The following is a 13,327-nucleotide window of genomic DNA, read 5'->3' on the forward strand; positions in this document are numbered from 1 at the left end:
TTGGCCTGCTGTGTTCATCCAGCTCTGCACCTTGTTGTCTCAGATTCTCCAGAATCTGCAGTTCCTACTATCTCTGGTTAAAAAGGAGTTTGGCATGGTTGCCTTCATTGCTCAGTCCTTTGAATAAAGGAGTTGGGAAGTCATTTTGAGGTTTTACTTCATATTAGTGAGTCCTCTTCTGGAGTACTGTACCCAATTCTGGTCACCCAGTTGAGGGAAGGATATCATCAAGCTGGAGAGAGTTCAGAAGAGATTTACCAGGATGTTGCTGGGTATGGAAGGGTTGAGTTATAAAGAAACACTGGATTGGCTGGGACATTTTTACTCAAGCGTAGGAGGCTGAGAGGCCACCATCACCTTCTCACCTTTGTGGGGAGGTGATGGCCTAATGGTATTATCGCTCGACAGTTAATCCAGAGACCCAGATAATGTTCTGGGGACCCAGGTTCAAAGCCTGCCATGGCAGATGGTAGGATTTGAATTCAATAAAAAAAAATCTGGAATTAAGAAACGATTGTTGGGGAAAAGCTCATTTGGTTCATTAGTGTCCTTTAGGGAAGGAAACTGCTATCCTTACCTGGTCTGGCCTACATGTGACTCCAGACCCACAGCAATGTGGTTGACTCTGAACTGCACTCTGGGCAATTAGGGATGGGCTATAAATGCTGCCTAGCCAGCGATGCCCACATCCTGTTAATGAATAAAAAGACCCTTATAGAGATTTATAAAATCATGACAGGTATAGATAGGGTTAATAACAGTTATCTTTTCCCAAGGATGGGGGATTTCAAGACTTGGGGGTACATTTTTAAGGTGAGAGGAGAGAGATTTAAAAATGTCACAAGGGGCAAATTTTTTACACAGAGGGTAGTTTGAATATGGAATAAACTTCCTGAGGAAGTGGTGGCTGTGGGCACAATTATAACGTTTAAAAGACATTTGGAAAATAAAGATGAGAATTATTACCTCCTTGCCAGGAGTCAAGGTAAGTCACCAAGCACAAGGGCAATAGGGGAACAGTATTTTCTGTCAGTTAAGTTACGGATAGCAGAGTTTTGAAATGACCTCAAGTTTACCAAGGATAGACCATGGGAGAGCAGTTACGTAGTATTTGGAATAGTTATATCTTGAGGTAACAAAGGAGTGAAGGAAGGCTTCAGCAACAGATGGGCCCAGGCAGGGCTGAGGGTAGATGATGCTACTAAGGTTGGGAGTGCAGTCTAGTGCTGGTATGAATATCAGGTCAGAGGCAGTCATTAATATTGTTTTAAAAAGGTTGTTCTGAGTAGGCATAGTCAAGTTACACTCTGAGTAAGAGGAGAAACAAGATCTCATTAAGCTGCACAGCTACACAAAAGTCAGCCCCTTTAAGTTGCTGCAGAATAAAATTTAAAGGGCCATCACACTTAATCAAATCATCTGCAAATTGCAAAAACAAGTTGAGAGGATACATTGCTTACAAATGACGTGTATCTCATTTTATAAGAGGAAACTTGTATTTACATGTAATGCTTTTTTATGTTTCTCCTTATGGGAGAATCTGGGACCGGAGGGGCATAGTTTCAGAATAAAGGCCTGCCAATTTAAGACTGAGGTGAGGAAACATTTCTTCTCTCAGTGGGTTGTGGGTCTTTGGAACTCTTTGCCACAGAGAGTTTTGGGGGACAGAATCCTTGCGTATATTTATTGCTGAGGTATATAGATTCTTGATCAGTCGGGGAATCAGGGTTACAGGGAAAGGGCAGGAACGTGGACATGAGGATCATCGGATCTGTCAGGATCCTATTAAATGATGGAGCAGGCTCAAGAAGCCAAATGGCTTACTGATGTTCCTATTTCTTATGATCATGGTTGCATGACCTCAGGACCTCCTGCAGATGATTAAGGACTTCTGAAATGTCATCAACTATTGCACAATAAGATTCTACAAAGACGCATCGATAGTGTTCTCATGCATCTGTCGCCCATGTTCTCTTATGCAGCTGAGGTCGCTGCTTTAGAAGATGTTGAAAGAGCGTTGGTGAATTGCAAGGAGGCATCTTGTAGGCCATTGAAATTGTTTTCCTTTTAATGTGCCTTGTGAGCATCTTTGCGTCCATCACATCCTGATGGTGGAACATAACCTGGATCTAGGACCAATATCACTGCACCAGTCCCTGTCCTTTAGGTAGAAGCATTGCTGAGATTTGGACTCAGTGTCCATTGTATACTGTGTAGGTACTTCAAAACTCTAAGAGATCCTTTTTGGAAAGTACAAAAATTATTTTTAATCAACCTGTTCAGGCACATTATAACATAACACCAGGGCACCCACGAGGCTCAAAGTCTACAACAAAACTCTCTTTGGAGGTGGTACACACTCATGTTGCAAAAACTGAGCTAATTGAATGTAGATACGGGCATGCTCAAGGTATCATTAAGAGAAAACGATGTTAACTGTAGCACATATTTAAGAAGTGGCTTCCTGTGAGAGCTTTTGCAACACAGTAGTTGTGCCCCTATCTCTGGTCTAAAACGGCTGGGCATTGATCGTGATGACAGTGGATGCTTAAAGTGGTGGATAGGTTGCCTTGACACAGGTTGCTTTGACCAGGGTGGTGTTGAGCTACTTGAGTGTTGTCCGAACTTCACTCTTGCAGGTCAGTTGGGGGTATTCCATTACATTCCTGACATGTGCTTTGTTGAAAATGGAGTTATGAGGTGAGTTACTGACTGCAGTATTCCCAACCTCCAACATGCTCTTGTTTATGTGGCTAGTCCAGTTCAGTTTCTGATCTAATCTTTAAAATGAACCACTAAGTGATTAAAACAGCCCTTAGTGGGATATTGACAAAGGATCAAGTGACAGACACAGCTAGGTGATCCCATAACCAACAGATCAGATCTGAGCTTTACAGTCCTGCCATATCCAGCCGTGAATGGTGATGGACAACAAAACATCTCACTGGAGGAGGAGGCTTCACAAATATCCCCATCCTCAATGATGGAAGAGCCCAGCACATCAGTGCAAAAGATAAGGCTGAAGCTTTCATAGCAATCTTCAGCCAGAAGTGCCAAGAGGATGATCCATCTTGGCCTCCTCCAATGGTGCCCAGCATTACAGATAACAGTTTCCAGCCAATTTGATTCACTCCACATGATATTAGAAAACAGTTGGAGACACTGGAAACTGCAAAGGCTACGGGCCCTGATAACATTCCGGCAATAGCACTGAAGGCTTGTGCTCCAGAACTTACCACTCCATCAGGCAAGATCTTCCAGCACAATTACAACACTGGCATCTACCCAACAACGTGGAAAATTGCTCAAGTATGTCCTGTACACAAAAAGCAGGACAAGTCCAATCCATCCAATTGCTGTCCCATCAGTCTATTTTCAATCATCAGTAAAGTAATGGAAGGTATCATCAACAGCGCTATCAAGCAGTACCTGTTCAGGAATAACCTGCTCAGTGATGCCCAGTTTGGGTTCTGCCAGGGCCGGTTGGCTCCTGATCTCATTACAGCCTTGGTTCATACATGGACAAAAGAGCTGAATTCCAGAGGGGAGGTGAGAGTGACAGTCCTTGACATCAAGGCTGCATTCGACCGAGTGTGGCATCAAGGAGCCCTGGCAAAACTGGAATCAATGGGTATCAAGGGGCAAACTCTCTGTTAATATCTTTGTTTGGTTAAAAATTAAATTGCATGAATTTTAAAAGAGAAACAATCCTAATTATGAACGTTCGTTTTTGTCAGTAAATTTTACGAGCAGTTGTACAGGTAGTTCTGCTATAACATGTGTTTCATAGAATCATAGAATCCCTACTGTGTGGAAATAGGCCCTTCGGCCCAACAAGTCCACACCGACCCTCAGAGCATCCCACCCAGACCCCTTCGTTAAAGCGAATTGGCTGTAATGTGATTGATGAACAGTGGGCAATATTTGGATAATGTGAACTTTCTGTTGTACAGGTATAGCGATTTTCTATAGCCATTTCCTTATAACACAATTTTTGATGGCGGTTTTCTATAGCACGACTTCCTACAGCGTGTGGTCACACGAGAACACAACTATTGTGTTATAGAAGAACTACCTGTAAAGGTTGCTTGAAAGATAGAAGGGTTCCATAATCAGAAATTCATGTAAAAAATAAAGTAAAAAATGTGAAATGAAGATAGCAGAACAGCTACTGTGTGTAGGAATTGATGAGTCCCAGTGAAATCCAACAGTAACAATATCAAGACCAAAAACAAAGTTGCTGGAAAAGCTCAGCAGGTTTGGCAGCATCTGTGAAGGAGAAAGCAGAGTTAATGTTTCGGGTCCGGTGACCCTTCCTCAGAACTGATGATGGCTGGGAAAACGTCAGTTTATATGCAGAAAATAGGGAGGTGGATGGGTTAGGGAGTAAACGATAGGATAGAGGCCAAAGAGAGAGAAAGACAGTTGGACAGACAAAGGAGTTGCTAACGATCAGGCTGGGAGGGTGAATAGTTGTTAATGGGGACTGTTAGTGATTAAAGTAAAAATATCAGCACTTGAGTGTATAGAGCTTGATGAGCTTCAGCTAATCATTGAACTGGAAATCCAGCAGGTGGACTGCAATGGTCCAAGAAGACAGCTCACTACCACCTTCTCAAGGCCAGGAGGAAGGCAGTTTTAACCAACACGTGGTTTCACTCCTTGGATCTTCTAATTTCCTCCATGGTCAGGGAAAAGAGAGTGTGACCACAATTAAGACAAATAAAGCCATCGAAAAGTAAGGGTTTATTTTCCCTTTATTCATTAATGGGAGGAGGACATTGCTGGCTGGGCAGCATTTATTGTCCATCCCTAATTGCCCAGGGGGCAGTTCAGAGTTAACGACATTGCTGTGGGTCTGGAGTCACGTGTAGGTTAGACCAGGTAAGGATGGCAGTTTCCTTCCCTAAAGGACATTTAGTGAACCAGATGGGGTTTTCCTGACAATCGACAACAGGTTCATGGTCATTATTAGATTCTTAATTCCAGATTTTTGTTTAAATTGAATTCAAATTCCACCATCTGCCGTGGTGGGATTTGAATCCAGGTCCCCAAAATGTTATTGGGGTCTCTGGATTAACACTCTAGCGATAATACCACTAGGCCATTGCCTCCCCCTAATTAAAATATAGAAGTGGAGCATCCTTTATCATGGCAATTTTCCAACAGGTTCAAGGGTTTATAGACCTGCATGGCTGAAAGTCGTGGACGGCTGCAGAGTAGATGAATGGAACTGGCCATGACGCTGTGGTACATACAAACATATCAGTTAGAAGTAAGACTAAACCACTCAGCCCTTCAAGACTGCTTCGTCTTTCAATATGTTCATGGATGGTCTGATTTCCTCCACATTACAATCACCCTGTAAACCTTTCACCGCCTTGCTTATCAAGAACCTATTTCTCTCTGACTCCCTTCATACGGAAATCCTGCCATTCCAGGAATTAGTCTAGGAAAGCTTTGCTGCTCTGCCTCCACAGCCAGAACATCTTTCCTCAGGTAAGGAAACCAAGACTGCACACAATATTCCTGATGTGGTTTGAACCAAAGTACTGCTCCTGTCCTTGAATTCGCTCACTACGAGTGCCAACATACCATTTATCTTCTTCATTGCCTACTGCCCCTGTATTCTTACTTTCACTGACTGGTTTACAAGGACGTCCAGGTCTCATTGCACCTCCCACTTTCTTAATCTATTGCTGTTCAGATAATAATCTGCCTTCCTGTTTTTGTTACCAAACCTTCATTTATCTGCATTATACGTCATTATTATACATCATTATTCATTCAACTTCTCCAAATCACACTGAAGCAACTCAATGTATTTTAAGAATCATGAGGTTTTATTAAAGCTTTATAGCACCTTGGCACAACCCATCTGGCGTACTGTGTACGGTTTTGGACTCCTTATTAGAAAAAGGATACAGTTGCATTCAAAGCAGAATAGGAATATGTACTTGACTACTTTCTGGAACAACAGGGAAGATTGAAGAGGCTAGGCCTGTAACCGATGGAGTTTAGAAAAATGAACAATGATTTCGTTGAAACATAAGAATCTGTGGGAACTTGGTAGAGTAAATACTGGAAGGATGTTTCCTTTCGTGTGGGATTTAGACCTCAGGACCAGTGTTTAAGATTAAGATATCCCTTTTAAGATGGAGATTAGGTGTAATTATGTCAGTCTGAGGAATCATCTTTCTAAGAAAGCAATGGAGGGTGTGTAATTGAATTTTTTAAGGCAATATACAATTGTTTTTTGATTTGAAGGAGTTGGGGCTACTGGGGTTTGGGTTGGGGTAGGGCTAGATAGGAAAGTTGGGCTGAGGCCACAACCGGATCAGCCACGATCTTATTGAATGCATAGTTGAAGGGCTGAATGGCTTACTCCTGTTCATAAGTTATAACTCAAAGATAATGGATTTGTCATAACGTATCCAAGTATAAGTATTGGATCAGTGTTGGAAATCACCAGTGGGCCTGAGGAGAAACTAAACAAAAGTGTGAAGATTTTTGGAAGCTCCTGTCAGAAGGGAGCATAGAGTTATTGAGTGATACAGCATGGAAATGGACCCTTTGGTCCAACCAGTTCATGCTGGCCATGTTTCCCAAACTGAACTAGTCCAACTTGCCTGCATTTTGCCCATTTCCTTTTAACTTTTCATATTCATATACTTATTCAAATTGTTGTAATTGAGCACGGCTCCATCACTTCCTCTGGCAGTTCATTCCACATACAAACTAACTTCTGTATGAACAAGTTGTCCCTCATGTCCTTTTTAAATATTTTTCCTCTCACCTTAAAAATGTGCCTCCTAGTTTTGAACTCCCCCATCCTAGGGAAAAAAAAACTTTGCTATTTACCTTATCTATGCCCTTCATGATTTTATAAATCCCTGTAACGTCACCCCTCAACCTCCTACCCTCCAGTGAAAAAGTCCCAGCCTATCCAGTCTATCCTAATAGAGAGGGAGAGAAGCATTTAGTAAGTATCTATGGCTACAGCGGTTCAGGTTGACTGGGAATTCAAAGTTGAAGCCTTATCGCTGCTGGGTGGATTTGCATGTACATTAGTGAAACTGGCAAAGATGAAACCTTAAAGTATGTTGTAAGTCAGAAGACTAATTTCAAGAGTTTGGGAAACAAGGGATAAGCTCCAAAGAACCAAGAAGAGAAAACCTCAAAGATTCCGATATCTACAGAATTGTACACTGACACATGCACTATGCTATTCTCCAACTAGTAGAATGTTAAGTCTTAAACTATTAGAACATAGAACATAGAACTGTACAGCACAGGGATGGGCACTTCAACCCACAAGGTTGTGCTGAACATGACACCAAATTAAACTAATCCCTTCTGCCTGCTCTTGGTCCACATCCCTCCATCTATTGTGCAATAAATCCTGATAGTTTGTTTGCATTTCACAACTGTGGATGCAGGGAATCTGAAAAAAAAAAGAAATTGCTGGAGAAATCCAACAGGTCTGGCAACATCTACGGAGAGAAAGCAGAATTAACTTTTTGAGTCTAGTGGCCCTTATTCACAATGGGTCCTTCTTTATCCATGACACTTACTATGGGCTTCAGTGCAGAGTTCACATCCCATAGACTTAAAGGTAGTCTTTAGGCCATATAAATAAGTAAAAACCTTTGCATTAACTGCATTATTTCAACTGATTTGAATGCAGCTTCATTCCTTCTTTGGTGTTTCACTTGCATCAATTAATCAAATAAAAATCTGTAGTCCCTAATGTTATTTGTCTATTCAGAGACTGCAATAGAAAGATAAGAAAAGGGCTGAATTTGTGAATGGATAGTATGCGTTCAGTCCATCTCTCATTTTCTTTTCCTGCTGTTAGACAGGTGAAAAATAATTTATTTTCTTTTTTGCTGAAATGTCTACTGTATGCCACTGGATTTCCATAAATTAGGATTTATCAAATCAAATATTGAAAATATTTTTCCTTCCCAAAAATAAGTCTTCCTTTATAAGTTTATCCCTGCTTTTGGAAGAATGTTTTCAAGCATCAAACATTGGCGTTTACATTACAATCAATGATCTCTCACTTTAATAAAACAGGTAGACATGACACAATTAGACTAGTGATGAGGTAAGTGCATTTAAAACTTTTAAAAATGGGAATGCATTATACAATTTTACTTTTGTTTCATATTGAACCCCTACTTGGTGCTTGGCCTTGTTTCCTCTGCTTTGCAATTTTTCTTTCCTATCATTCATTGTCATCTTTGTTTCCCTTTCTTGTGTCTCCCCACTCAGATTCCCATCCTTCTGCCCCTCTTGTTTAAAATCCCCCAATTCACTAGCAAATACTTCTACATGGATTTAGATTCCAGTCCTGCTGGTGTGTGACCTGTCAGTTTGTCCAACTTCCTCAGAATTGGTCCCAATGTCTTAAGAATCTAAATCCCTTCCTTTTCCAACAGCCTCTCAATCATACATTCAACTGGCCTATTCTCTTTTCCCTGAGTTCTCTAGCATGTAGCGCTGAGTGTAATCCTAATATTGCTACCTTTTGAGATCACGTTTTTAAATTTATTTCCTGGCTCCCTATATCCTGCTTGCAAGACCTCTCTCCTTTTCTTTTACCAACCTGGACCGAAACCTCTGGCTATTTTCCCTCCCCCTTCAGAATGCCCTGCAGCTGCTTAGTGGCATTCTTGACCCTGGCACCAGGGAAGGAACACACCATCAATAATTCCACTTGCGTGCAGCCGCAAAAGGAACAAGGAAGTTAGCATGCAGGAACAGCAAGCTAATGCAAAGGCAAGTATGTGTTTGCCTTTCTTACAAGGGGTTTGGATTACAAAAATGAACATCTAATCACGATTGTACAGAACATTGATGAGACCAGACTTAGAATACTATGTATGTTTGGTATGATGAGAGGCTGGGAAAATAAGGCCAATGTCTGTACATTTAGTAAGATGAGATTAAACCTCATTGAAGCATGCAAGATTCTTTATGGGATTTTTTACGGTAGACATTATTTCCCTTTTCTGGGAATTCTAGCATGCAGGCACACAGTCTCACAAAAGGTATGGAAATGAAGGCTTGTAAGATTGTATGGTCAACTCCTGCTGCTGTGTCATATATTCTTATGAGCAAAGTCCTGAAGCAACTCCACCCCCCCAAGTTAATTTATCTGCTCCACAAGCCAATGGAGCAGGAGTAGACCATTCAGCCCATCTGCTCTGCCATTCATTGTGGTCATAGATAATCTGTTGATCCTCAACTCCACTTTCCTGCCTTATCTACATAACCATTGATTCCCTTACTGATTCAAACTCTTTCTCAGCCTCTAGTATACTTAATGACATAGCCTTAACAGCTCTCTGTGATAAAGAATTCCACAGACTTGTGTGAGAGAAAAACATTCTCCTCATCCCTGTTTTAAATATGTGACTCCTAACTCTGGGATGACACCCTCTGACCCCAAACTCTCCCACAACAACCTCTCTGCACTTACACTGTCAGGGCCCCTAATAGGAATCTAAGGTCTCCTCTCATTCTTCTAAACTCCAATGATTACAAACGCAAACTACTAAATCTTTCCTGGGGTAATAGAGTCATACAGCATGGAAACAGATCCTTTGGCCCAAACAGCCCATTTTGACCATAGTCCCAAACTAAATCACTCCCAGCTGCCTGGGGTTGGCCCAAATCCTTCCAAAAATTTCTTATTCATTTACTTAACTAAATGTCATTCAAACATTGTAATTGTACCGGTATCCACCACTTCCTCTGGAAGCTCATTTCACACATGAACCTGTGTGAAAAAATTGACCCTCATGTCTTTTTTAAATCTTTCTTATGTCACCTTTAAAAATTTGCTCCCTAGCCCAAAACTATTCACAGCCTTCTAGGTGTGGTCTGACCAGCACCTTGTACAGTTTTAACAATAATTCATTGTTCTTATACTTTGAAACAAAAATGTCTATTTGCCTTACCTATTTCCTGCTGAACTTTGATATGGTGTGAATTGGCAAATGCAAGACTTATTTTGTAATCTTAAAAAGCTTGAAAAGATAGAAAATGCTCAGTTGGTAATAACCTTGAAATCATTAGTTTTGAACATTCAAGACAACCCTCAATACTCAATTCAGACCTATCCCACCTCCCTGTCTCTTCTTGTGCCATATAACTCAGCAATAACTTCCAGTCTACTTGAACAGCTTGTTTACCTCTGTCTGTGTTTTCGAGTCTCTGCAGATGTTGCCTGACCAGTCTGTGTTTGTTACATTGTGCATTACATTTCCACCACTTGCAGTATTTCGGTTTAGTTCGCCTACAATGATATATATTCATGCGAACTTACAAACTAGATGCAGAAGCAGGGCATTTTGGGCAACATGGTGGCTCAGTGGTTAGCACTGCTGCCTCACAATGCGAGGGATGCAGGTTCAATTCCACCTTCGGGTGACTGTCTGTGTGCAATTTGCACGTGCCTGCATGAGTTTCCTCTGGGTGCTCCGGTTTCCTTGCACGGTCCAAAGATGTGCAGGTTAGGTGGATTGGCCATGCGAAATTGCCTGTAGTGTCCAGGGATGTGAGGCTGGTTGCCATGGGAAATACAGGGATAAGGTAGTGCATTAGGTCTGGGTGGGATGCTCTTTGGAGGGTTGGTGTGGACTCAATGAGCCAAATGGGCTGCTTCTGCACTGTAGGAGTTCTATGATTCTATGACATTTGGTTCCTTGGGCCTGCTTCGTCATTCAATAAGATTACAGTTGACCTGACTCAACCCTCCCTCTTACTCCAATAACCTTTGAATCTATTGTTCATCAAGAATCTATCCATCGTATTAAGAATATTCAGTCATCCTGCCTCCAGTGCTTTCTGGGGAAGAGAGTTTCAAAGAGTCACAAGCCCTCCTGAGAGAAAATATTTCTTTTTATCTCAGTCTTAAATGGAAGGCTGACATGACAATACTAAACAGCGGAACAAACCTGAGGACCATACAAGTCTGTTCCTATTTCTGCTGTTCTCAAAAACACTAACAATAAAAGAGCTTGACTTACAAGAGAAACAAAAGAGGAATCTCATTTCTGGATCGAGCATTTGAAAGCAGTATTTGCTGAGAGACCGACTCATTGCAATGATTCAAAACAGCCTCCAGTTGTTATAAGTGTATGCCCTCAAGTTACGCGATTTAATAGAAGAGATGAGCAAGCAGTTGGTTTTTCACTGACAGGCAGAATAAGACGAACAGATGTTTTCATCCTCAAAAGTAGCATCTTCCTTTTACTTGTTAACCACTTCCCTTTTTCTAAAATATTCTTTCACAAATGTGATAGTGTTAACAAGAGAAAGTGCTTAAAGTCAGTACATTGGCTGTCAGGATGTAAACCTGTCCTTTCCAATGTAGTCATTTCGAACAAAAAGTGCAAGGCTAGATTTTCATTCCTGCTGCAATTTGAATCTCTCTGCAAACAGCAATCAAAGTGGTTGGCTCTGTATATCATTTCTATTATAATAAACTATAAAGCATACTCACCTGATAGATTGCTCTCTCACTGCAGCAAGCCACTACCAGCTTCATGTAACCAGTAACTCATTCTATGTGGCAACTTTATTCCAGATTGAGATGCCCTGTGACGTAGGGAAGCTGCTGTGCACTCACTGGGCCCTAGTGCCTGTCTGGTTCACACTCCTTTCTGTTGGTTTGTTAAATCAGTTGGGATCTTCTGCCTGGTCAAGGGACATGGCATCAGAGCAGGTATTCTGCTGATAGCCAATGCCATGCCGTTGCTGCTGACCAGCCTCTCCAGTGACCCCACCCCACTTCCTTTCACATGCCCTGAGCCCACCACCCTCTTGCGGACATGGTTCCTCTGCCTGGTGCTCAATGCCAACACCCCTGCCATCGTCCCTGCTGGCACAGTCCAAAACCAGGAAAAGAACAAGGCCCCATTAAGGACCAAGGGGGCAATCTGTATATGGAGCCAAAGGTCATTGACAGAGTGTTTAATGAGGGGAGGTGATGGTCTAATGGTATTATTGCTGGACTGTTAATCCAGAGAGCCAGGTAATATTCTGGAATTAAGAATCTAATAGTGACCATGAATCCATTGTCGATTGTCGGGAAATCCCACCTGGTTCACTAATGTCCTTTAGGGAAGGAAACTGTCATCCTTACCTGGTCTGGCCTACATGTGACTCCAGACTCACAGCAATGTGGTTGATTCTTAACTGCCCTCTGGACAATTAGGGATGGGCGATAAATGCTAGCCTGGCCTGTGACGCCCTCATCCATATGATAAGAAGAACTATCTTTCCCCAGAAGGAGAATGTAGGTACAGATTTCGAGAATAAGGATTGTGAGTTCTTGAGCAGTTTGGCGGGGACAGTGAGGAGGTATTGGATGTTTTGATGGGCTTAAAAGTGGACGAATTCCAAGGTCCTGGATGAGTTGTGTCCCAGGCTTGAGTTGTAGACATGAGAACAGATTGCAGGGCTTTGCCCAAATGTTTAGGGGGTGGCACAATGTCTCAGTAGTTAGCACTGCTGCCTCACAATGACAGGGACTCAGGTTCAATTCCAGCCTCGGCCTGTTTGTGTGTTATTTGCATGTTCTCCCTGTGTCTACATAGGTTTCCTCTGGGTGCTCAGGTTTCCTCTCACAGTCCAAAGCTGTGCAGGATGTGTGGATTGACCATGTTGAAATTGTCTCATGTGCAGGCTAGGTGGATTAGCTATGGGTTACAGAGATAGGGTAGGGGGGTGGGTCTGGTTGAAATGCTTTTTGGAAGGTTGGTGACGACTTAATGGGCTGAATGGCTTCCTTCTGCACTGTGGGGATTCTATGATTCTCTGACCACAGGGGAGGGACTGGAGGACAATGAATGTGGTTCCACTTTACAAAGAAGGTGGCAAAGATAAACCAGGGGATTGCAGACAAGTGAGTCTCACATTAGTGGTAGGGAAACTATTGGAGAAAATTATGAAGGGTGAATTAGTTTTCACTTGGAGAGGAAGGTTTGATCAGGAATAGTCAGCATGGTTTTGTCAGAGGGAGCTCATGCCAAACAATTTTAATTGAATTTTTCAAGGACGTGACCAGTGTGTAGATGAGGGTAGCCATGACGAGGAGGTGTCGACGTTGGACTGGGGTGGACAAAAGTCAGAAGTCATATCACATCAGGTTATAGTCCAACAGGTTCATTTGAAATCACAAGCTTTCAGGGCACTGCTCCTTCATCAGGTGCAGCCTGTGGGTAGTGCAGTTGATAAAGCTCATATATATTTTAGCAAAGCCTTTGACAATGTCTCAAAAGGACATGGGATTCATGGTCACTTGGCAAGTTGG

General features: G+C 42.1%; 1 protein-coding gene across 1 annotated transcript in view; it reads right to left on the minus strand.

The window, feature by feature from the left end:
- The window catches only part of LOC109937760 (N-acetyllactosaminide beta-1,3-N-acetylglucosaminyltransferase 4-like), a 17,077-nt gene extending 5,495 nt beyond the window's left edge, over positions 1–11,582 (minus strand). The window contains exon 1 of the mRNA XM_020536263.2: positions 11,516–11,582. Within this exon, the coding sequence (XP_020391852.1) occupies positions 11,516–11,560 (45 nt within the window). The 5' untranslated portion in view covers positions 11,561–11,582. The remainder of the gene's footprint in view (positions 1–11,515) is intronic.
- Positions 11,583–13,327: the final 1,745 nt, after the last annotated feature.

This window comes from Rhincodon typus, chromosome 1 (genome assembly GCF_021869965.1).
Source record: "Rhincodon typus isolate 14 chromosome 1, sRhiTyp1.1, whole genome shotgun sequence".
Taxonomy (NCBI): domain Eukaryota; kingdom Metazoa; phylum Chordata; class Chondrichthyes; order Orectolobiformes; family Rhincodontidae; genus Rhincodon; species Rhincodon typus.